This window comes from Triplophysa dalaica, chromosome 2, assembly GCF_015846415.1.
Source record: "Triplophysa dalaica isolate WHDGS20190420 chromosome 2, ASM1584641v1, whole genome shotgun sequence".
NCBI lineage: Eukaryota > Metazoa > Chordata > Actinopteri > Cypriniformes > Nemacheilidae > Triplophysa > Triplophysa dalaica.
In genome coordinates this window covers 15,323,076-15,348,659 of record NC_079543.1, presented here as the reverse complement: position 1 = coordinate 15,348,659, position 25,584 = coordinate 15,323,076, and the positions used below count along the sequence as shown (strand labels likewise).

The following is a 25,584-nucleotide window of genomic DNA, read 5'->3' as shown; positions in this document are numbered from 1 at the left end:
CTATAATAAAAAATAATGAAACATCAGTGTGTTCCAGAACATGCAGAAGTGTGTATTGTAAACATGGACGCTGCAGTGTTTATTGTATGAAAAGGCAGTGTAAACATCCTTCCTGATTCCACAGAAGAAAAAAATAATATAGAATGAGTATCTGTGCCGAGAACCCTGAAAACCAACTATCAAGGATTTGTGTGAGGTATGAGTGTACACATGTGTAGGTTGTTTCTTTGATGTGGGTCTGTACTGTACTGTTAGATCTGTATAATATGTAAACAGACCACTGTAATCTTTGCTGATGAAGAGCTCTAAAGATCAGCATCTAGCTGAAAATACTTTGGCCTTGAAAGTTAACAACCAGATAAATGCAATCAGAACTGCAGCCATTTACATTGTAGACATCAAAGACAAGCAGTACATAAACAGTCAAATACTACCGTAATTCTTAAATAAGAGATTAAACATGTATTAATATTCATTGTTGATTGTTAGTCCAAAGTAAATACAGACACACACATCGTGAGAATAAGACAGTATACTGTACCTTGCCATAGGGAAAAGTCAGCCAGACTTTAAGTGAAGGCCTTAGTCCTAACAGCAGAATCTGTGAAAAACATAGGTTATATAAAACTGAAGTCTGACCAAGTGCTTGGTTGGGCCCTGTGTGGATTGGTGGTCCATAATTACATTTAAGCATCTAGCATTTGATTTGTTTCCTAATTCTTGTAGTTGCTTTGGACAAAATATATATATCATTAGCATTATTATAATCATTAGCATTATTAAATGAAGATAGGAATGAAACTTACGAGTCTATGTTACAGAACAAGACAAGTGTTCAATAGAAATATTAAGATGTGAAACAAGGTAAGCTTTAAGGTCTCCTAAAAAACAAAAGCAAGCCAAACAAGCAAGCAAAGTCATCAGAATGATTTTATACAATCTATTAGCCATCTAACAGACTAATCATACCTATAAAATAAAATAAAATAAAATGCACCCTGAATAAACCAGCACATAAAAATAAAAAGGTTACTGTTTGTCACAATTTGAGTCAAATGCAATCATGTGTGAGAAAACTGCCAGGAAACAGCACTATTAAAGTTGGCAATGCTGCACAATGAGACATATATGTTATATTGTTATAAGATTTGAATGAGTTTTAGAGCCGATTGTTTGTGTGAAGTGCGTTTGTGCTTGTTCGTGTGTGAAGTTAACTAATGGTGCACCACTATTTATTTTCTTTTATTTAGTTTTTGCGATTAAAACTAATTTTCAAGTCCATTTATCTAGAGCCCTATGATCTGAGCGATATGGGAAAACATGGAAGGAATCACATAAGCGGAGTTCTATTATTTAAATATTTCCTCTTCTATGTTTTGCGTGTCAATGAGTAGATTAGTTTAACATGTCACAAGCGTGGCAGTCATGGATTTGTCTGTCTCTCAATATACGAGGGCCATAAACACATGAACTTCATCAACAGAGTAGTTTGAAGTATATTTTACGAACGTTTCACTCCCTGCGTTCCATTAAGAAGTGATCCTAGTGATGGGCATTTAACGCAAAAATAATATTCGAAGATTATTCGAAATTCGCACCCCTTCCCCACATGGACGCATTTACAGAATTACACACACATAAACGGAAAGAGAGGGACCATTTAAGCTTTAAATCCGTGACCACACACTGCTTTATTTATTATGGAATAGACAATCTTACATCAAGCTATACATTAAGATAACGCGCTGAAACATTTATATGTTAACAAACGAATGACCGTACTTATTAACTTTTTGATGATATTCTTATGATAGGACCAACACCTATGGTTTCCGTAAGCCTGCCATCTAGTGGTAGTTCTTATTTTTTGCACGGTTGCGCATGGATCTGCAGTTGCCTGTGTGTGGATTGTCCAATGCAAAACCTCGTAAAGAAAGTCTCAAAATCCGAATGAACCGAACAGGATAAATGGACACGCTTTGCAGGATACACAAATGGACAACTTCTCATTGGTATGCGCAAAATCATTATACATGAACATAAAATAAAACATTGCAATCACAAATCTGCCTCTATTTGTACAAATCGCTTCGTGTTTATTCAAATCTAAATTTCACAGAATCAAATCATAAGGCATTTGTTTGTGAATCGTATGTAACGTGTAACACGTTCACGGATGACTGTGCGTGTATTTGTTAATCATTTTGAGTCGGAATTCATCCCATATACTCTTAGCGATCATCTTAGTAATTAAAGCAGTTATTTGCTCCACCCGTCTGGCATTCAAATTGGTTGGTCTGACCATAAAACTAGCAACTGATTGCTGACCTGTGCACTCAAATGATTGTGCACCGTAGTTGTTGATCCACGATAAGCCAGCTTTGCATTGCAGAGTTCGCGCTGCACTTTATTCTTATTCATTTCAGTAAAGGGCCCCACACAGAACTCATTTTTGTCACCGTCTCAATTTATCGTATCCATTATGCCACGCGGGTCTACAGTGTGCATAACTTCATTAACAATTGTTGTGTGAAAATGTTTTTTGCTACTGTCTCTTGATTGACAGGCTTTAGGTTTAAGGTGCGTCTATATTGGCAGCGCCACCCTTTGGTTACATGAACACGTTACGCATGAAAACACAGCGTTTTTTTTAAGATCGCACACACTATTCGAAATTCTATAATAAAAAAATGAATCGAATATTCATAATTCGTGACTCATCCTTATGATCATCCCTATGATCATCCCTTTTCCCTACTCCAGGGCTCTTCAACTACTTTTCTTTGAGGGCCAGATTCCAAAATTATAAATAGGATGCGGGCCAGTTTTTTACAATATCCTCATTTCTTCTGTTATTTTGTATTTCTGTTATTTATTGTGTGTTTTCATACAGTTTTGTTGCTGTTACTTATAGGCCATATATTAAAACATGCACACAAATATTGCATCCAGTATTTGTGCCCTTTCATGACATTTTGTATTGAATGTATCAGCGTTTTGGACTTTTAAAGATGTGGCGTCTCAGGAGGACATGCATTTGATCACACCGTTCTTAAAGTCTCTATTTTACCTCTTAATGTGTCCGTTTAGAATTCACTTAGAAAAAGTAGAAATAAAAACAATGTCATTTTCTCTTTATTTTGAGTGATGTTTATTGTGGTGTCCCTTTTCCAAAGACCCCTTCGGAGGGCGATATGTCCCCTTTGGAAAGCACAGACTATTTGTATAATGCTGCCTCAAACACACAGTGAAGTGCCTGCAGGACAACCCGCCAAAATACATGCTTAATTGGAACCAGATGAAAAAAATAATTTACTTGTAGTAAATGTATTAAACTGTAATAAACACTATAGTATACTGTAATATTTTTTACTATAGTAGAGTTAAAAAATACTGAATACTATAGTCCCAAGAATATCACTTGTGAAATAATTATTATATTATAATCACTATAGTATACTATTTGTTTATGGACAAACGTATGTGATATTGTATACTTAAACATTGAAAATACAGAACTCCAAACAATTAAAAAGGTAAATCAAATTTGGGAAAAACTAAAAATGAAATAGGCCTAATTGATCCACAGTATGTAACATTAATGTCCTTTGTCATTTACCTGCCTATTAATGTGATGAACCACACTTTTTGTGCTTGTGCTAAAACTATTTGGCCTGTGCTACAAAACTTTAAACCTCTGCAGCTATGTGCAAAAAAGAGGTTTAATGTATAAATGAGTTTACCTTAGTGAGTGAAGCCAAAGCCAGTAGAGAATACTGTGTGACTGGATGGTGCTTCAGTTCAGGTCCAGCATGAAGAGGCTCAACACAGCAAACTTCCCCTTTAGAACCACTGAATAAACACCTCGATTCACATGTCCTCATTCCCATCACCCTCCTAGAAAGAGACCAAAAATGAGAGGTAGACTTTTTTGACTTGTGGAAAATAGTCAACAATACTATGGGATGTGTCTCTCCAGAACACTATGAGGTACAATAAGGGACCTTCTATAATTCATTATTAGTTAACAATTTCCACGACTTTCCGGAAGCAAAATTCATTTCACAGAAACATCGATAGATATATAAAATACTAATAAAAATCATCTTTACAATATCTTACCCAAAAGTAATGACAAGCAATAAAGTTTCAAATATAGTAAATATTATATAATGCCATACCAAAACGGTTGCACAATATAAATAATAATCATGTAGGTCACCATACTCCGCTATCTGTAAACATTATACTAGAGCTGTGCCGATTAATTGTGCGATTCTAATTCTCACTTTCTCAATGAATTACGGTTATATGCCACCACATCCGAAAGCCAGGGCTTATGGTCTATATCTTTACTTTATTTGATTAACCAAGTTTCACAGCGATTCTCCATTGCGCTTTTAAAATACTGCATTTTACGGCAAAATGCCTAATGGGCGACGCCCACAATGCCCGACCGAGAATTTTTTTAGGTCATACTTACTTAAGGCAGCCCCGTGTGACGCTTTCTACAGACGCGCGCTCGCAAGTAATTTGCACAGTCCTCAAATCAGTTCATATACAATAAAACACCTTTTATACAAAGTTCTCATTAGTCGGCTGCAAATGCACTTGTTCTGTAGAATTTCAGGAAAGCAAAGATTGAAACCAATGGGATTGTCGATGAGAACAAATCCAGTCTAGTCAGATTAAGTTGTACAATTTATAATATATCCCAGCACATGTGAGAGGGGTCTGTCTGAAGCCAATGGAACTCCACTCTCGAACAGGAAATACGTCACATCCACTCAATAATAAAGAAGGGGCAAATTGGCGTCGCTGGGCTTTTAGAAGTTTGAACTTTAACTCTGGTAATTTTACCTCGGTATCCCTACACTACTGACGACGTCTTAACGTGCAATGCAAGCACAACGCATATGGCTTCCGTGAAATTATGCAAAAAGGATGAACAAACACGATGGGTTAATATATTTTTGACGATCGATTTGATGTCTCGCCAATGTTAGCTTATGTTGCATGAATTTCTATAAAATACAGGTTTGAAAATCAGATTTTTTTTTATGATGTTACACACATCAGTACCGTAGGTGGCGATATACACCTAAACATGTTGGTCTGCGACCTGACATTAAAAAGAAAGAAGGAGAAGCACATTCGTTGATCTTTATTTACTGTTAGTTAACGTTAAAACGTCATATGAGGAGATGGTTTAAATGTAATTTCTCATGTAAATTCTTAAATAATTCAATGATTAACTGTGATGATGGACGTGTGTGTGTGTTACTTGCAGTTGATGTGTTTTGTCAATATAGTTTTTTTACTCATAACAATTCAAACTTACTTTATGGAAAATATTCAACATTTTACCGTGGTTGTCTTGTATGTTATTTTGTCCTAAATTATTTGTGTTCACATTCTTATTCTTATTTATTATTTTCTTATTTATATATTATTCTGATATAAAAATAATTTATTTGATGTTTAATTTATTGTTCACTGCCAACTATTATGATGTTTGGATTTAGTAACATTAAAGGTATTTAATAACATTTAAACAATAATTTTGTAGCATTAAAACATTACAAGTATTCATTGCCATTAAAACAGAGCCGTTTCATAAATTACTTCCGGGTAGAGGTCAGAATTAGGTGACCTATATCCGCTTGGGCTTCGAGTGGAGGTGACGTATTTCCACTATTGAGTGTAGCTCCATTCGCTACAGATTTGTGTGTGATTTCTAAAGAGAAAAATAAATATCACAAAGAAGTATTCGGTACATGAATAACTAAGAATATAAATTGTACAGAACAAACTTACATTTAATTAAACAGTCAAATAATTAACTTCCAATTAAGATATAAAAGAATCTTAACATAACTTACATAATCATTCACGCACACATGAACACAAAGGAAAAACGCCTTAGTCCTCCACTTGGTCCACCAAACAAAGTAAGAAGAATATGGGCACAGGTGCCACTAATAAAGTCCATGAGCATGTCCTGATTGGCTATAGAATATGTGGGCGGAGCAAAGTGCTTGTCAAACTTGGCAATAGTTCAAACACCACATCTTCTGAACAGCGCTGTTATTCAGAGAAACCTCGCAACTCAAGCTATAGGCTAACACAGCTTTTCTTATTCTTTCACTGTATATGATGAAATAATTGTAAAATTACATATACACCTGCAAGTAATTTTATATTTATTTCAAATATAGAACTATTATCCTATCCTAAGATGAAACATGCATAAATATTTAATAATTTGATTTTAAAATGAATTCACAATTTGGTTTTCTTTTTAATTAAATTTGATTTGAGGAGGTTTTCCCCTTTACCGTTTTGGTTTGCCCATCTCTGTGTATCTCCAGCTAGGCCATTAAGTCTCTGTTCAGCTTTCGTGTTTCCTTATAGGTAGCATTTACCATAGGGCACCTGGGTATCGAAGTGACGGCTCTCCTCAGTACCTGTGAGCAGATCCGGCTCTCTTGGCGTGCCTGGCACTGGTGGTGGATTGTTCAGATACCTCGGTCCCCGACTCTAGGTGACGGCACACAGGGAGACTTTCAGCCCCTGGCACTTCGATGCTTAGTGGGGGACCAATAGCGCTGGCGCATTGAAGCAAATTTTGGGGTATATAACGCCGGAAAGTGCCATTTAGCGGGAAGAAGAGCTAAGTCTGTTGTGAGTGGCATCCCCCGGGTAAAACCCAAATTTTTCTCTGTGCCCACCAACTGGTCATCCACTTGGTACTGACATGTTGTGCGAGGGGTTTGGGTTGTTTGCCGCTGTGTGTCCAGAAAGCCTGGAGAGTTGGATTTGCTTACCTGGAACCCACCTGGAAGCCCTCACTTCACGCCAGGTTTATGCAAATACGGCACAGCCCCTACGGATTTTCTATAGGCAGAAAGAGAAGTAGGAAGACTCCCTTACCCCGCTTTTAAACTATTAAGCTTTTCCCTGTTGTTTTGAGCTTAGCCGCCTGGCTGGGCTATATGACACTATACTACCCCCTACCTGCAGGCCCTGTCATAACCCTAGTGTTGTCAACCAGCGGAGGCAAGTTAAGCAACACTCTCTTTCCCCTTTACTAATTCTTTATTTTTGTTTAGTTATTGATTTTTTTTTTTTTTACTTTTTGTATTCTGGAAGACTGAACCTGCATGAGCCATCAGGGAATTCTCAGTAATATGTTGATGAAGTAAACAACCCCGGTCATTAGAATGACACCCTAAGTTTAAAACCCATCAACACATTTACTCAAACTCTTTCCCTGTGCCCACACACTCACTCACACACCTTCTATTCACCCTGCCAATTCACCGGTAGGATAAATAGGTGTTTAGTGGTCTAGTGGGTGTTGGTGGTCTAGTGGGTTAAACCACTGTACTGGTAAATCAAAAGGTTGCTGGTTCGATCCCAGCAGCCACCACCAGTGTGTCCTTGAGCAAGACACTTTACTCCATGTTGCTCCAGGGGGATTGTCCCTGTAATGAGTCTTTGGATAAAAGCGTCTGTCAAATGACTAAATAGTAAATAGTGTTTGATTGCGCCACTGACTGTTAACCTCAGTTAGTTGCACAACACATAGCATATAAGTGTTATAGAGCTCACTAAACTTGTAAGGACTTGCATTGGCCCTTTGTGCTTTTCTCTCTCACCCCCAGAGCGCCAGTATGTCCAAATCACCCAGCCCTGCCTCCCACTGGGACCAGCTAGAGGCCTGGTTGAGGGCAATGACAGACGCCCTCCTGCCCGAGGCGACCAAGGACCTACAGGACCTTGGACGTGAGCAGCTGGATGACAACTTGGACCAGTTGATGGCTCAAGATCCAACACAAAGCTACGCCCACAAGGAGCTGGCCAAGGCCATTGGTACCCTAGCCCATAACCTCATTGTCCAGTTGAAGCGAGGACCTAGAATGCAAGCTCCAGAAAGCAGAGACTCTATCATGATGGGCTGAAACTGAACTGAAAGAGAGGGAGGCAAAGTTCAAAGCCTCTGAGAGACAATTTCATCAGCCCGAGCTGAAGCCCAAGCCTTGGCTCAGCAACACGACCAACTTCAGTCTAAATTTGATACCGTGCAAAGGAAACTAAAATACGCCTATATGTTTCAAGCTGAACGAAAGGGGGAGGGTTACACTACCGACCTTCCCCCGGCAAGCAGGACCAGATTTCCCAGCCAAGTACCCACCGAGAGGGCGGAAGCTGATAGCCTGCGGTTTAAAACATCAACTGCCAGCATCCAAGAGCCCTTAACCGCCACTGAGGGATGGGAGTGTCTCCAGAGAATCCCTACAAAAACCCACAGCATGGCTCCCAAGGACCTGGACAAGCTAGCCAGAAACATCCCCACGTTTATACAAAACCCTGCAGGAGGACACGACGTACACGTTTACCTGCAGGATATTAACTTTCATCTTCAAAACATGGCAAATGTTTCCACTAGAGACAGGCTTTACTTGCTCAGGATTACATCCAGTCGTGAGGTGCGTAGTTTCCTAGACCGGCAGTCAGACACTGTAAAAGGGGATTACAAACAACTGCTAATAAGGGAGTTTTCTGACCCAGAGTCTGAACTGGGACTGGTTGCTGCCATGGACCTTAAACAGGGCCGCCTCGAAACCCCACAGGCCTATTCATTCATTTATTTATTTAGAAATTAGATGTTATTTATTAGAATGAACTTACTCGTTGTATAAATACCATGCACTCTGCTGTGTTTTAACTTTTCTGTTTTTCCTGTTTGCCCCTGTAAAGCTGCTTTGAAACAATACACATTGTGAAAAGCGCTATATAAATAAACTTGAATTGAATTGAATTGAGTATTACAACAGACTGAGACGAACCTACTTCGGGGCCAGAAATGAGCCAGAGATGGAAGAGGATTTTAACTTTAGAACTCTTTTCCTGCGCAACCTGCATCCTATCGTGAGCCACCACTTAGGAGACACGGCATGCCCCCACACCATGACCACTCAACAGCTGCGGGATCTAGCCCATAAGGCTTATATAAAGCACAAGACTGCCTCTGAAATGACTATAAAAATCCTGTCATAATTCCTGTCTCTGAGCAATACCCCGAGCGGACTCTAGAGGGCTCCCAACCACGTCACAATCCTAGGCCTATCCACAGAGAGGCAAGGGATTTTCCTGTCAGTACTTTTTAAGCATCAGACAGGACGCCCCAAGAGGCCCTGGAGCAGACCAAGTTCATGGTACGACCCAAGGGGCGATCACCGATCCGCACCAGCAAGGGCAACCAGCCCAAACCGTCACCAGAGGAATGCACCTCAACACCCCTGTGACCTGTCCAAACATCACTGTTCTCCAGAGCAGGACAGTACAGGGACCTCAGAGGCAGCAGAGATCCTGAAGATACTAAGGGGGTTGGTCAAAAAGGGGCCTAGCAAATAACAAGGATAAGCCAGATTCCTTGTGACTACGAGTGGTGGGAATCAACAAACCTTTAGAAAGCCTTCCTCCTAAAGACAATTCACAGATATCTGCAAACGCCCCCACCAGCTCAGATACAACCTCCCTGACAGCAAAAGACTCAGAAGCCAAAATAATACCCCAGCTGACGGCCTATCACCCAGAACCAGACAAAACATTTCAGTCAATCATCGATTAAGATCCAAAGGTACCAGAAAGTGCTGTGTTAGTTGTCTTTCTTTAAGGTTTAAGAAACAGAATCGGACTCTCAAGCCACAGAGGTGTGCATTGAATGTGCAGTCATATAGCGAAACTGAGGTCCGACTGTAACAAATAGCTCCCATACACCTGACCATCGGTCCCATGAGTCTGGTACATCCTGTGTACATCTCACCAATGGACACTAATCCTCTCCTCATCGGCAAGGACCTGCTAGATCGCTTCAAGCCACTGATGGATTTTAAACAGCTAAAAATCTGGGCTCAAGTGCGAGAACCACTGCCATCCCCCTCACCCAACTCAGTCGAAGTGCATTGCCAGGTCACAGAGGTCAATGGCCAAATTCCAGCCGGTCTCGAGAACACCGACTCAAGGTCAGCCGCAAGTTCGGGGACTGTAGGGTCTGGACCCTACAGCCAGCCAAGGACCCAGACAGCTACTGCCCTCTGGTCAAGGAAGCCATCCACCTGAAGGACATGGCAATAACAGACACTGTGTTGTCTCTATGGGCAGATAATTCAGCCATCAGCCCCACGTTGTTTAAAGCTCTCACTCCGAACACACCGGACATTCCCTTTGTAGCTAAGAGCACATGATTCTCATTGGGGAAATCACCAAAGGGGTCTCTGTTCGGCTCAACATGCGGTGTGGCCAAACTCTCAAACACATACTAGCCTACTTCCATCAATCAATGGAGTGCGTGGAGCTTGGCCTCACCCTGGAAGCCACACCCCTCACTGAAGTTACATCCCGTGCAGTGTACATCCTGTTCAATTACTGCACAGCTAGACCTATTAAACTACCGAAGGGTTACCGGGTGGGATGGTTAATGAGCCAAGATTTCCATTTCTTTGAACTCACCATACCAGTCATAGGCCCCATCCCACCACCATTGATTCCAGAGGGGAGCTTAGATAACACAGCTTTAACAGCACACGTCCTGATGATCTCACTTGCCTCGGTCATGCCGATGGCCAAAGGACAGGTGTGTAGGACCGATATGACCAAAGACCATCTTTCAGTGTACACTGTCTGTAGCCAACCCATCTGTGAAGGCAATGAAGTCACTGCTCCTGTAACTGTCAACAAGACAGATGGAGGAGCCTTATCCGGGATTTGAGGCACAAGTTAAACAAATCCTGAAGGATGCAGATGCCATCCAGGACAGAGAAGACCTCCAAAAACTTCGACAGGTCCTGTACAAGTACAAAGCGTCATTTGCCAAAGACTCTTTAGACTGGGGCCTCACCAACCTTCATATGGTACGAATTCCCACGCACCCAAATGCTCCCCCCACGTATGTCAGGCAGTACAAAATCCCCATTACTTCACATGAGCCAGTACAAGAGATCATCAACTCTATGCTGGAAAAGGGTGTCATCCGGCCCTGCAACAGCACCTACTCAGCACCCATCTGGCCTGTCCTTATAACCTAGAGTCCAAACGGCAAGTGGCGACCAACAATTGATTACAGGAAACAAAATCAACAAGTAACTTTGTCACGATGGCCGATGACTCAGCTGGACCAAGAGATCCCCAGGACAAGGGGGGCTACCATCTTCTCTACACTTGATGTAGCCTCAGGATTCTGGACTATACTGGTGCACCCGCAAGATCAACACAAGCTGGCTTTCACCTTTGGAAACCGACAGTACACCTTCACATGGTGCCCCTTTGGGTATGCCAACTCACCAGCCGAATTCAACATCTACTCAACAAAGCGTGCCCAGATGCCAGAGTAAGAGGCAATCTCATCTACGTAGATGACGTCCTCATGAAAAGTAAGACTGTAGCCGACCACCTAAAGGAGATAGGTGGACCACATTCTGGACCAACTAACCACAGCAAGTGCCAAGATTGCTCTCCATAAGGGACAATGGGGTAGAACCAAGGTGAACTACGTCGGACTACTCAAAGGACCACATGGTATTGAACCCCAGTCTAGCCGAATACAGGCCATATAGAACATTTAAACTCCTGCAAACATCTCAGAACTTCTGGGTTTTTAGACATATTAAGGAATATTCAGACTGTGAAAAAGCCCTGCTCTGCACTGTATGGGCAATTCAGCGATGCTCTAATTACATTGGAGCGTAGAAGGTGATCATAAAAACATGCCACCAGCCTGTCATGTTCCTCAATAGTCAACGTATCAGAGATGGCATTGTTACCAACGCACGAATAGCGTTCTGGTAGATGGCCCTCCAAGGATGCAACATTGAAGCACGGTATGCTCAAAATCACAGATCTGCACTGGGCAATGGACTTTCCGCATGTCAGAGCTGCTCTGATGACACACCAACCACAACATCGGAGACAGTGGACACCCAGCTGCAACAATCCACCAGTCACAGGTAGTTTGAAGAAAATGTATGCCAAGGAAGGGCCAAGGACCTATGTACATGGGTGCTCATACAACCACCAGGCTACCCTAAAGGCTGGAGCAGGTGTTTTGTGGGTGAACAACGAACATTGTCAACCCAAACACCTCAACCTGGGACCACAGTCATCACAGTGGGCGGAAGTGGCAGCCTTTCTGATCACCCTCCAGATTGCCTCGGCTAAAAACATCAAAGAACTCCTTATCTGCACGGACTCAAACTACGCCAGACTGAGCTTCACATGCCATGTCCCTGGCTGGACACAGAATGGGTTCAGAACTGCTAACAACAAGCCAGTCAAGCATCAACACCTGTTCCAATCATGCAACGCTATCACAAGGGAACATGATATGCTTATCTACTGGAAAAAGGTAAAAGGGCACTCGAAACAACCTGGCCAAGACAAAGACTTGAATGACCAGACATATGCTCTAGCGAAAGCAGGTGCACTCCATGGCGACCCGTGGCTGCCTTTGACCCCCCCACCCACCCCTTCTGTGGCAGCAGTTACACGCAGCCAACGCCTCGCTGATGCTGTTATACCAGCATCACAAACTCTATCACTGGCTCCCCAGATTTTTAACACCGACAGTGCTTCACTCCAAGCTTCTGATGACACCACACAAGCTATGTTGAACCACCTTGCTGACCCCTCCTCCTACCCCATCACGTCTGCTGACCTCGCTAATGTACCCGGCATCAAGCGGCTGCATGACATGAAGCACACGTTAAGTGTGACAGACAACATACTATGGTACGTCCCTGATGAATTCACAACACCAAAGCTTGTGGTTCCCCAGTACCAAAGGGGGGTCATGCAAATGTATGCCCACGACGCACCGTGTGCCGGACACCACGGTATCAGAGCCACCTATGCGACACTAACACAGGTGGCAAACTGGCCCGGCATGCAACAAGATGTTACAGAGTATGTCAGGGGATGTCTGGTTTGCTGCCAGTTCCAGCCGACAAACCCAAATCACAGAGCCCCACTGCAAAGCAGAGGAATAACACTCCCATGGTAAAACTTACAGATCGACTGGGTCAGACCCTTACCATGGTCAACGAGGGGCAACAAATACTTCTTGACGGTTGTGTGTCATTTTACCAAGTGGGTAGAGTGCCTTCCAGCACCCAACGACCCAGCCCAAACAACAGCAAACCTATTGATGAACCTAGTCTTCTCCAGGTTTGGATTGCCATTGAGGGTGAACTCAGACAGGGGAACACACTTCACAGCTGAGATTATGCAAGAGACATGTAAACTATTGGGTGTACGAGCCCAGCTCCATATCAGTCATCATCTAATCTCATCCAGCCAAGTGTAACGAACCAACCGGACAGTGGTCGGTATGTTGAAAAAGTTTGTGGCAGTGAACCAGAAAGACTGGGATGTGAAACTCCCCCTTGTGCTTATGGCTATTAGAGCAACCCAAATCGGTCAACCGGTGTGCATCCCTTCAAGCTGATGACTGGGCTGTTACACCTGTTATACCAGCCTGGAGACTCCCACCTGGTCAAAGTTTACACCAATCACCAGTACCTAGAGGAGCTGAATGGGCATCTGAGAAAAGGGTTTTAATTCGCCCAACAGCAACTCCAGAAAAGTGCGAAAAGCCGGAAAGCATACTACGATCAGAAAGCATCACGAGAGGAACTGGATGTTGGTGATTGGGTCTGGTATTACAATTTCACCCGGCCACTGCAGACCGCCTCACATCGGCTATCCAAGAAGTTTTTGCCACACTGGGCTTGACCCTACGAGATTGTTGACAAACTCTCCCCTGTTGCGTACAGGACAAGGATAAGCCGGGGACAGACAGAACCAATCCTCAAAAACTGGAGGACTGCCCCAGCTAGACATTGTGTCGCCAGGGCCTACATCAGGCATCATTTTGAGGGAGCAACCCCGTGAGCCTAGCCACTGTCAGGCGACATGTGAACGAGATCCAAACTGAGATTCCCCATCTTAGAGCACAACTGACAACCCAAAGCGAAACCCTGCAGACCATAAGAAAAGTTGTTAAAGGGCATGGGGGTGGTCCTCAACACCCACAGTGTCCTCCTTAACCAGACTGTGATTTCCATGAAGCTGCTCTTTTTGGTAATCCAGAAGGATTATCCACATTCTCAACTGGTGACAGCTCATGTATGGACAATCTCGCTAAGGACAGGATTCCTCCATACCTGGTACCGCTGAGCCTTGTACAGACTGTGCTGGCCTCTGCCACCTCAGGACCAACCAACCCCCTGGAATGCAGGAGTCAGTAAACAAGTTTACAGCGGTGTTTCCTCGGACGTTCAAGCGGAAGAGAGACACGCAAGCTGAGCCCGAACATGACCTGATTGCGATCGACCCACTGCCAGTGCACCACAACACTGAGGACCAATAAGACCCACCTGTCACCTTGACCATTATGATCCAAACAACCATCGTCCGCCTAAGTTTCTATGCAAAACGTGTCGGCCGAAGGGGGGAATATGTAGGATATGGCCAGACCAAAGGTGACCATTTGGGGCATCGTAAAACACCCTGACCTCTCAGCAGGAGTCTAACCGGCGCCAGCAAGTCTGATCCAACTGCCCCTCTTAAGCATCCATAATTTGGTCAGGATAGTTTCTAAAACCCCTCCTTGGACTTCAAAGGACGATGGACCATATGGCCTAAAAGGAATGTGGCCTATGTTTTCATCTTCTCTTGAAATTGTCTGTCTTTTCCCTTTATCACAAAATAATGGTCTAAAAGGATATACTTCTATATTTCCACATTATATGTTTGTCCCCATGTTATTCGGCCTCGCCTATAACCTCAAAAGCATGTGTGTTTAGTTGTATTCGGTTTATATTTGTATTCTTGTACAAACTTCAGGCCAATGTACTTATAATCCTGGCATGTTTTATATCTAAATTTTTCGCTCTTCATTCCTTGAAAGATGATGTATAGCACAGTAATGTGTTGTATACAATACTCCTTTTATGTCATTCTAAGAGTTTTACAGCACCAAACTTCTAAATGATCCTAAATGCAAATGAGCTAATAGCGAAACAAAGAAACTTGATGTTGCTGCTAAAATCATCTCATCGCATTGGATCGCCCACCTTGGAGGGGCGTGAACCCCCCAGGGTTAAAACATCCGTGAACGGAGCAAACGAGGCTCTTCAGTGTTCGGAAGTTTCAAGAACACCTCCTGAGACCTGTCACTCTCTTCGGAGACAGTTTTTCCTGTTTGGCAGTCACTTAGGAAAAGTTCGTTCCTGACCTCATCCGCAAATCCGGCTCCACGGAAAGCACCCGATGGATCAAAACCATCAGGACACTGTCCAAGCACACTTAAAGAAAACCAATGCAAGTATAGAAACTATATTCTAAACAGCTGCGTTTAAGCCGTAATCCGTTTTAGTATAGTCAATTAACCCGCATTTGTTATCTACAATTGAATTGTTGCTGCGTCTCCTTATCACATATTAACGTCACTTAAACTGCTTGATTTCGTTATAATTTCTGGAGCGGTACTGTACAACAGTAAGAGTGTTATGTTTCCAAGGCCAGGAAAGTAATATTTCTTAGATTTGATATACGATCTGCTGATCACATGGTGGATGAGTGAATCTAGTTTGTTGCTATTAATAGGTCTGCTGAATCCGATAAAAGTGTATAAAATAGGTATAGTTAACAATCATTAATTATCCGTATTTTACTGTGATCAAACTCATTGTTCCCCAAAATACACTACAGCAGTCATTTGTATACATTGAAGAGAGCAGTGGAGAAAGTACACAGCCCTGAGGGCACCAGTGCTGATAGTGAGGTGCATAGACGTCCTTCAGTCGCTAAATCCAGTGATTTTTGTTTTGGGGGGGGGTGATCTTCACTTTGCTCCAGATATATGTTGAAGATCTGCATGAGGATCAGTTGGTCAGTGCAGATTAAAGGCATGAAAAGCATGTGGGCCTCAAGCTTTCTTACTCATCTGTATTTTTAAAGACTCTGCTCACATCCTCCAAACATACCATACAACATGAATGACAGGAAGGAGTTTGCAGGATGTGTTGTGTTACAGTTTATAAAGAGCACATGTAAATTAGAATAGAACACCTTCAGTGATAATGTAAAAGAACAACCTAAAATCTCTTTCCTTGTTTGTGTCTGACCATAAGTTTAGACCACACTGTGGCAACTCTGACTTAAATGGCCAACAAAATTTTCAAACTTTAAAAACCCACGAAAATTTTGTTTAGAATGCATTGCATTATGGGCATAAAACTATTGAGATATCACAAAACATATTTATGTTCCAAAGAAGAAATAATCATATACAGGTTTCATTTGACATGAATATATATAAATTGTTGTTTTAAAGAGAAACGATTCACACTGGCAAATTCACTACCTGACATGCTAAATGAAAACTGAAATATTCCGGTACACAAGGTGGCGCTTCTCAACTGTAATTCTTACTTTGTTTGACAAGCGAGTGGCAGAAGCATAATCTCGTCTCGTCTCCTCTTTGTCAATGTGTGCTTGAGCACCACCAGGTCGTGTTTTACTGTTACTTCAGCAGCTTGAGGCACGTAAACAAAAGCGGCAATCTCAATGGGCGGCGACCAGTTTATAATGCAGCGCCTGCCGTTTCTTGCGTAGGTGTCCACACTCACATTAGCGCCTTTTGTTTAGTCATGAGGGGTTAAACGTTGACGATGAATGCATGTGATTATCGTCCCGGTGTGGACAAGCCATAAGACTACTATACAAGCATAACACTAAAAAAGTAACAACACCATAAGCTTGTGCATTATAAATAAAAGTGTATTGTATTGTGTAGCCTACATATATTCACATATTCACATTGAATGAGTTCTCACCTGAAAGACAGTTCAAACACTGATCCACCACTGTCATTACACACGGCAAGCGTTGGGAGGTCTGTGAACTATCGAGATTAAGAGACATTTGTGCTTAACTCAAAATCAATTAACAACAATTTAAATTAATATAGAAGTGCAATGCAGTACCTTCACATGTAGTATGGCAGTACCAGGTGGGTGGGCATCTGTAATAGTGCGCAGAAGCTTTCCATTGGCCAAATCCCACATAGTGATCTGATAAGAATACATTTTATAAGAATTGCCCCTTAAAATATGTGTGACAAGAAATTACAGCCGACATCTGTATTGTGTCATTTTCCAAGACAAATTGAATATCTAATTGTGGGTAAGGCTTTTGTCAGGTAAGAAATGGTTGGATCTAAAGTAGTGAGCATTTTCTACAGAATTGGAACTCAAAGCAGACAGTTGGAGAAGAATGATTAAAAATAGAGGCCAACGATATAGCAAGCTAACATTAGAAAGCACTCTGAAGTGAGTGGAAGCTTGCTCAAAGTCACAGCTTTTCCAATACACAGCTTGACAAACACTGAAGTGCAAGAATTATTTTTACCGGCCTGTTATGATTGCAAGTCTTTATGAGGCGCTAGTCATAAAGGATTCAGCAGTTGTAATATAAAAATGTAATTCTGAGAACATTCATGAAACTGTAAAATGAAAAATGTGAAAATAACCTGTCCTTTTGCAAAGCCACACAGAAGTCTTGTACAGTCATGATTAATACTGAGAGCTGAGACTGCCCCATACTCCGCTCCAAGTGCTGTGGTTCCCAAACATAAGCGCAGGGCCTGATTCTGATCTGAAATTACAATATTCCCCAGCACACGTTTCAGCATTAGAATGCAAAAGAGTGCAGATTATGGACAGTCTTTCAAGCTTTATTACCAGTAACACAGTCATGTTTAGCACTTATAATACTTAAATGGAACAGCAGGCAAAACATAGACAGGTAAACACTGTGCAAACATCCATACCAAACTCCTACAAAAAAAAACATGCCATAGCTGGAAAAGCATACTCAGAGTTAGGGCTGGGCGGAATGAAAATGTCAACCGAAAGAGATTTTTCTATTCTGTGGAATGTAGATAAGTACGTGTAGTAAACTCGGCACTCTGCAAGTTGGGAGTTAAGATGAAAAAACGTGAATTAATGCACCCATAACAAATCAAATATTCTTTTGACTTTCTTTCAGTCTGTAGTTTCGTGATTTGCTCCAGTCCGGCGCAATCTCTCACACCCCCAGTGAACTAAAAATGCTAATTCTCACATATTTCAGAAGTCAGATCGTTTTGTAAAGCTGTTAAAAGTTTTAATAAAGTTCAACTTTAAGCGAGGCAAGTCAAAACTTGCATTGAAATCCACTATGATGCTAACAGCATGAGCGTTTTACTTGACACGCCACAAACCCCCGCTTTGGAAGACGTGTGTGGTGTCACCAGAGACTTGTGGTGCAATGCACTATTTTCAGAACATTTTCTTTAACTTTCTTACACTAAAACTATGGTGAGCATTCAAATGAACGGTAATAAATTAAGTAGAAGAAATAGGTATAACTGGGTTTTTTCTGCCTCAAAATGAGGCGGAGGTGGTGCCATCCTGATCTTGTTTACACACTTACCTTTAGATGGCTTAACCAGAGTGACTTTGACATATTTGAAGTTCTAATAAAATTAGATGAAAATGACAAATGAGTTAGAAAAAACTATTAAAAATATTAAGTTTTATTCAACCAACCAGACATGTTTTTTTTATCAAATAAAGCTTTTCTATCATTTTCAACTAAAATGACTTTTCAGCCCACAATAGCCAACTGAATTAACTGGTCTTACAAAATAAGCAAAGCTCATTCACATCTTGCATTCTCTGTGGTTCACTTTAAATTATTCAATGATCTCTTATATTCGTTAGTGACTGAAAAATGCAATAGTTTAAATGAATTGGTTCATTCATGTTTGAGTCGTTCTGAACACAATGTGCAATCATACTGGCGAATTCGCTGTGTACAGTATATTCTGATTCAAACAGCTGGCACCCTCTTGCAACAACACCGCCTTTGAATCTCATCCTGTTATTGTCATCCACCCTGTTAAAACACATGTTGTAGTTATCTATCGTCCCCCAGGGCACCTTGGACTTTTCCTGGAGGAGTTGGATGTGCTTCTGTCATCTTTTCCCGAGGACGGTACTCCTCTGGTGGTACTTGGAGACGTCAACATCCACCTGGAAAAACCACAGGCTGCTGACTTCAACAACCTGACTGCGTCATTTGACTTCAAGCGGGTCCCAATTTCAGCGACTCATAAATCTGGTAATCAACTCGATCTTATCTACACACGCCATTGTTTCACCCATCACTCCCAGGTCACCCCGCTGCACAAGTCAGATCATTTCCTCATCACTCTTGATCTCGATTTAACTTCTCCAGACACTACACATGCTTCCCCACTGGTCACATTCCGATGCAACCTACGATCACTCTTTCCCTCCCGCTTATCCTCTGCAGTCTCTGCCACTCTCCCTCCCCCTAAACAGTTCTCTCTCCTTGATGCTAACACCGCCACCCACACCCTTTGCTCCTCACTAACCTCCTGCTTAGACATCTTATGCCTTCTTCGATCTAGGCCATCTCGTGCATCTCCTCCTACCCCCTGGTTATCTGATGTTCTCCGTGAACATCGCGCCTCTCTCAGGTCTGCTGAGAGAAAGTGGCGCAAATCAAAAGAACCTACCGACCTCTCTCTTTATCAGTCTATACTCTCTTCCTCATCTGCGGATGTCTCCTCTGCGAAAACCCAGTACTACCACGCTAAAATCAATAACTCTCCTGACCCTCGTGCTCTCTTTAAAACCTTTTCTGCTCTTCTTTGCCCGCCTACCCCCTCACCTCCATCGGACTTAACAGCTGACAATTTTGTGTCGTTCTTTGTACAGAAAACGACCACCATCAGTAATCAATTCTCTGCGCCACCACCTCTTGACCACGCCCAATCCCCAGACACATGCTTGCTCCCCTCGTTCTCTCTCGTAGCTACATTGGCTCCCTATAGTTGCTCGCATAAAATTCAAGGCACCACCTTATCTTCACTCGCTACTCCAGACATATGTACCCGCCAGATGCCTACGCTCTGCAAACGAACGGCGTCTTGTGGTGCCATCCCAAAAAGGTAAAAAATCTCTCTTGCGCACCTTCTCCGGATCTGTTCCACCTAAGTGGAATGATCTACCTGCTGCTACAAGATCTGCAGATTCTGTAGCCATCTTTAAGAAACGTCTGAAAACGCATCTCTTTTGTCAATATCTGACTGATCTGTTCTGACTCTATTTTCTTCTATACTCTTTAAAAGAAGGGAAAAAAAATTAATGATCGAATGAATGGTTCTGTATAATGTGTTAGGTTATATGAGACCAGTCTTCTTTTTTTGATTGCATTTATGCTTTTGTTGTACTTATGCTGTCCCAATTGCTTCCATTGCCTACCCCACATGTAAGTCGCTTTGGATAAAAGCGTCTGCTAAATGACTAAATGCAAATGTGAATGTAAATGTGATAAAGAAACAGCACCTGCGTAATGCCACAACTGCAGTTACAAAGTACAGTCTGTAAAATGCACGCAGCATTGCTTGTAAAGGCACCTGACATAATTTTGGTGAGAGTCTGAGGCTGCACGACATTTGACCGAGATGTCAGCCTCCAATTTCTCTGTGGAGGAAAATCCCTGGTATAAGATATAGAATTATAATAGGAGATTGTTACATGAAATATATTGTAACCGTGAAATAAAATTATTTATTCTGTGAAATCAATTTTTGGTCATTCCACCTCTACTCAGAGTATAGCAATGCTCGATATGATGAAACATTTCATATATTTCGTACATGATTACGAACTTACCTTTTCCTGAGCATTTCACCCAAGACAAGACAAGGCAGAGAGATAGTTTCATAGCGGTTTTAAAATAATACTCGCTAGAATGTTCTAAAATTATATTTGTCATCTGGAATGATCCTACAATTAAAAACAAATGGTCTTAATGGCGTACTAACCGAATACTAAGGCCAGACCATGTGATGTTCCTACTGCAATCACACTGGAAATTGTCTGAAAATGCAAAAATATTTTAGAATAGCAAAACATTTTATACAAACTATAAAGATCACACAAAAGTGCTCACGATTGCTGTTGGCAGGCCAGAATCAACTTTATCCTGAAGACAGTCAAACAAAGTAGAAGCAGCAAATTAGAAAATGGGTATCAAAATTCCAATGTCATTATTTTCTGTTTAAAATGATTTTAAGTATTGTGGTTCTTACTGCAGCAGACACTATCTGGGCTGAGATTCCTTTCAACACACTGTGTCTTAAAACAAATCCATGTTCTATTGCATTAGTTTCCACTACTTTCCTCCTCCTGAAGTAAAAAAACAGGTTCTAATAAACTTTAAGAACACATTTTAAGCAGTCAAAAAACATGACCAAAACAACAAAGCATACAAGGCCTGCCATGTGTATACAGATAACACAAAGAAGAAGTGAAAGAAAGTTTCCATTCCTTTTAAAATGACTACGGTCTCCACTGTCAGAGCTTGCCAGAGAGGAGGTCTCACAAGAGTAGGCATCAATATTCTCTGTGTTGACAAGACATGTATCCTCCAGAATGAATGGCTCATCCTCATCCTCAGGCTAAAACGAAAATGATATAAAACAGGTTAGCATCTGAAAGGAATAAACCCTAAGTAGCTGTCTTTTTATTATAGATTTACCAATATGATGTCTTAGGAGTTTTCTATACAGAACCATCCTAATTAAAATACAGGGACATTTGAAATGAAAGGCTGAGCCCAACAGGTACAAACAGGCATAAACCACTGGAATATGAACCTCTCTTTATAAACATTTAAAAATACGATATAAACAAAGGTTCAAATACTTTTCCCACCCTGCACTATGAATGTTTACATGTTGTGTTCAATAAAACATGAAAACGTATAATGTTTGTGCGGTATTAGTTTAAGCAGACTGTGTTTCTCTATTGTTGTGACTTAGATGAAGTTCAGAAGACATTTTATGACCAATTTATGAAGAAATCCAAGTAAGCCAAAGGGTTCACATACTTTTTCTTTCAACTGTATAGTAGAATATACATATTAATAGATTGTATGTACACTTGTGCAAATGGATAATGTAGTAAGTAGTGGTAGTGTATGCACTATAGTGCACACTATAAAAGTAGTGAAAGTGGAATATTGATCTTAAAGGATAGGGGTAGGGTGTGTTTATTTTGGTGATTTGAACATCAACAACGGCTAAGAGAAATCGAACATCCCGCCTTTAAGGAGCAGTCATCTGTTTTGGAGGGAGATTGCCTGTGGGAAGAAGCTGCTTATGTTTCTGGAAGTCCTAGTATTTGGTGCTCTAAAGCACTTGCCAGAGTGCAACAGGTCAAAACTTTGTTTACTGGGTGTGTGGAGTCAATGATGATTTATCTAGCCCTGTTTTTCACTCTGGAATCGTACAGGTCCTGAAGTGTGGGCAAAGGAGCACCAATAATCTTCTCAGCACTACCAACTGTCTGTTGTATTCGTTGTAAGTCTGATTTGGTGGCCGAGCCGTACCAAACAGTTTTTGAAGTGCACAGAACAGATTCGATGACCGCCGAACAGAACTGGGTTAGTAGCTCCTGTGGTAGGTTAAACTTCCTTAATTGACGGAGGAAGTATAACCTCTGCTGGGCCTTCTTTACAATGGAGTCTATGTGGGACTCCCACTTCAGGACCTGAGAGATGGTGGAGCCCAGGTACCTGAATGACTCCACAGTATCCACAGTGCTGTCCAGGATGATAAGGGGAGGAAGTGATTGAGGGTTCCTTCTGAAATCCACTATCATCTCCACTTCTTGGATGCATAAAGCTCTAGGTTGTTTTGACTGCACCAGGCAGCGAGCTGAGAAACCTCCTTTCTGTAAGGAGAGACTGTGGTGTTATCTGCAAACTTCAGGAGTTTGACAAAAGGGTCTGTAGAGGTGCATTCGTTTGTGTAAGTGAAAAAAGCAGTGGAGAAAGAACACATACTTGAGGAGCTCCGGTGCTGATTGTACATGTGCTGGATTTAAATTTTCCCAAACTCACTAGCTGCTGCCTGTTCAACAGGAAGTTAATCCACTGAAAGATAGAGGTTGGCACAGAGAGCCGGGTAAAATTGGGCAGAATGAAGTCCGGGATTATGGTGTTGAAGGCCGAGCTGAAGTCTACAAACAGGATCCTGACGTAAGTCCCTGGTCTGTCTAGGTGTAGTAGGATGTAAAGCAGTCCCCATGACTACATCATCCACAGACCTGATGGCTCGGTAAGCAAACTGGAGGGGATCAAGAAATGGTCTGGTGATGTCCTTCAGGTGGGCCAGTACAAGTCTCACAAATTACTTCATGATCACAGATGTTAAAGCAACAGGCCTGAAGTCATTAAGTCCAGAGATTTTGGGTTTCTTCTGAACAGGGATGATGGTGGAGCGTTTGAAGCATGAAGGGACTAAAGTGCAGGTTGAGTGCCAAGAGGAGGTGTTAATGGTATAGCAGAGATAGGGTCAGGGCGGGTGTGGAGGGTGAGACTCTGTTTTTTAAAACGACAAAAGAAGTCGTTCAGATCATCAGCTAGTTGTTGATTACCCACAGACTGAGGGGATGATGGGTTGTAGTTGATAATATCTTTCAGGCCTTTCCACACTGATGCAGGGTCGTTGGCTGAAAACTGGTTCCTCCGCTTTTTCTGTTTTTGGCCCGATTATACAAGACAGTCCCCACTTCTTTAAGCATCTTCTTTGGCCTGACAAAACGGTCATAGTTTCATTGTTAAACATGGTTTGTCATTGTCGTATGTTAAGTGGGAATACACATGTCCGCACCCGCTCGCTTTCCCAACTTTCATCTTTAGGAGCGTTTGTATAGAGCTGCCGCTCCTCGAGTCAAATGTCCAGTAAAACGTCAGAATATTTTAAATTAGATTGCCAGAGGTGCATCGCTTAATGTTGAACAATTCGTCCTTGGTAAAGTAATTAAATAAGAGTAGCCCAAAAAAGACATAAGTACTAGAGTGCTCCAAACCGAGGCAGTCATCCGCGGCGCCATTTTGGATCAATATTGAGCAAAGTGTCACATCGCTCAAACAGTATTTCACAGAAATGAGTACACCCCTTCTATTTTAGTAAATATTTTATAATATCTTTTCATGTGACAACATTGTACTTTACAGAAGTGTAATTTCTTCACAGTGTGAAGTACTGAGCGTAAAGCTTGTATAACAGTGTGAATGGGGAGCAGCTATGTTAAGTTTGGTGTTATCGCTCTCACTCTCTCATAATGGTCACTGGAAGTTTAACACGGCACCTCACGGCAAAGAACTCATCGAGTATCTGAAAAAAGAATTGTTGCTCTACATAAAGATGGCCTAAGCTATAAGAAGATTGCCAAGACTCTGAAACTGAGCTGCATCACGGTGGCCAAGACCATACAGTGGTTTAACAGGACAGGCTCCATTCAGAACAGGGCTCGCCATGATCGACAAAAGAAGTTGAGAACACATTCTCAGCAACATATCGAGAGGTTGTCTTGGGGAAATAGACGTATAAGTGCTGCCAGCATTGCTACAGAGGTTGAAGGGGGGAGTCAGCCTGTCAGTGCTCAGACAATATGCCACACACTGCATCAAATTGATCTGCATAGCTGTCGTGCAAAAATTTCCTCCCCGTGATTTTGTTATGGAGGAGTGGAAGAGGACTCCAGTGGCAACCTGTGAAGCTCTGGTGAACTCCATGCCCAAGAGGGTTGAAGCAGTGCAGGAAAATAATGGTGGCCACACAAAATATTGACGCTTTGGGCCCAATTAGGATATTTTGACTTAGGGGTGCACTCACTTTTGTTGCCAGCAGTTAAGATATTAATGGCTGTGTGTTGAGTTATTTTGAGGGGACAGCAAATTTACACTGTTATACAAGCTGTACACACAATACTTTACATTGTAGCAAAGTGTAATTTCTTCAGTGTTGTCACATGAAAAGATATAATAAAATATTTACTCAAATGTGAGAGGTGTACTCACTTCTGTGAGATACTGTATGTACTGAAATCTGCACACCAAACTGGAGTGATCAGTAAATGGAGAATTACTTGATACACTCACCTCATTTAGTATGCTCTCTAGAGTGGGAGGCGTGTCCACTTGGGGGATGTCAAACTCTTTATCATCAATCTGGGTAAAAAGGATAAGAAAGAAGAAAGAGAAAACCATAAGAATAAAGAGGGTAATTGAGTTGATTTTTTCTGAAATTTTGTAAATATTTTATGGCTCCTTTATTTATATGGAAGAATAATAATATTTGTTGTCCGGTTCTCTTGGTTAAACTGGCCCGGACCAAAAAAGTTTACACAGTGAACATAAAAACAGAACCGAACAGCTTAAGTAGCAACGTGATTGGACAGATTTTTTCAGTGTTTCCCATACACAGATTTATTTGTGGCAGCCCGCCAGACTATCAGCACTGCCCGCCACAAATATATTTTTCTTGATTCCCCTTTAAGTTATCAGTTTACTATTTAAAACAGTTTAAACACGCTGCAGCAGCTCAGCGCCTCACTCTACAATGTTGTGTACTGCGCCACCCTCAACGCCAAG

At 41.8% G+C, this 25,584-nt stretch overlaps 1 protein-coding gene across 1 annotated transcript in view; it reads right to left on the bottom strand.

Annotated features, from left to right (window-relative positions):
• The window catches only part of vps8 (VPS8 subunit of CORVET complex), a 219,927-nt gene that overhangs the window by 172,177 nt on the left and 22,166 nt on the right, over nt 1–25,584 (bottom strand). Inside the window, exons 2-11 of the mRNA XM_056731464.1 lie at nt 25,093–25,161; nt 21,473–21,601; nt 21,233–21,331; nt 21,094–21,126; nt 20,966–21,020; nt 17,597–17,721; nt 17,052–17,138; nt 16,902–16,969; nt 3,744–3,897; nt 542–601 (exon numbers count right to left, since the gene is read on the bottom strand). Coding sequence (XP_056587442.1) covers nt 542–601; nt 3,744–3,897; nt 16,902–16,969; nt 17,052–17,138; nt 17,597–17,721; nt 20,966–21,020; nt 21,094–21,126; nt 21,233–21,331; nt 21,473–21,601; nt 25,093–25,161 — 879 coding nt within the window. The remainder of the gene's footprint in view (nt 1–541; nt 602–3,743; nt 3,898–16,901; nt 16,970–17,051; nt 17,139–17,596; nt 17,722–20,965; nt 21,021–21,093; nt 21,127–21,232; nt 21,332–21,472; nt 21,602–25,092; nt 25,162–25,584) is intronic.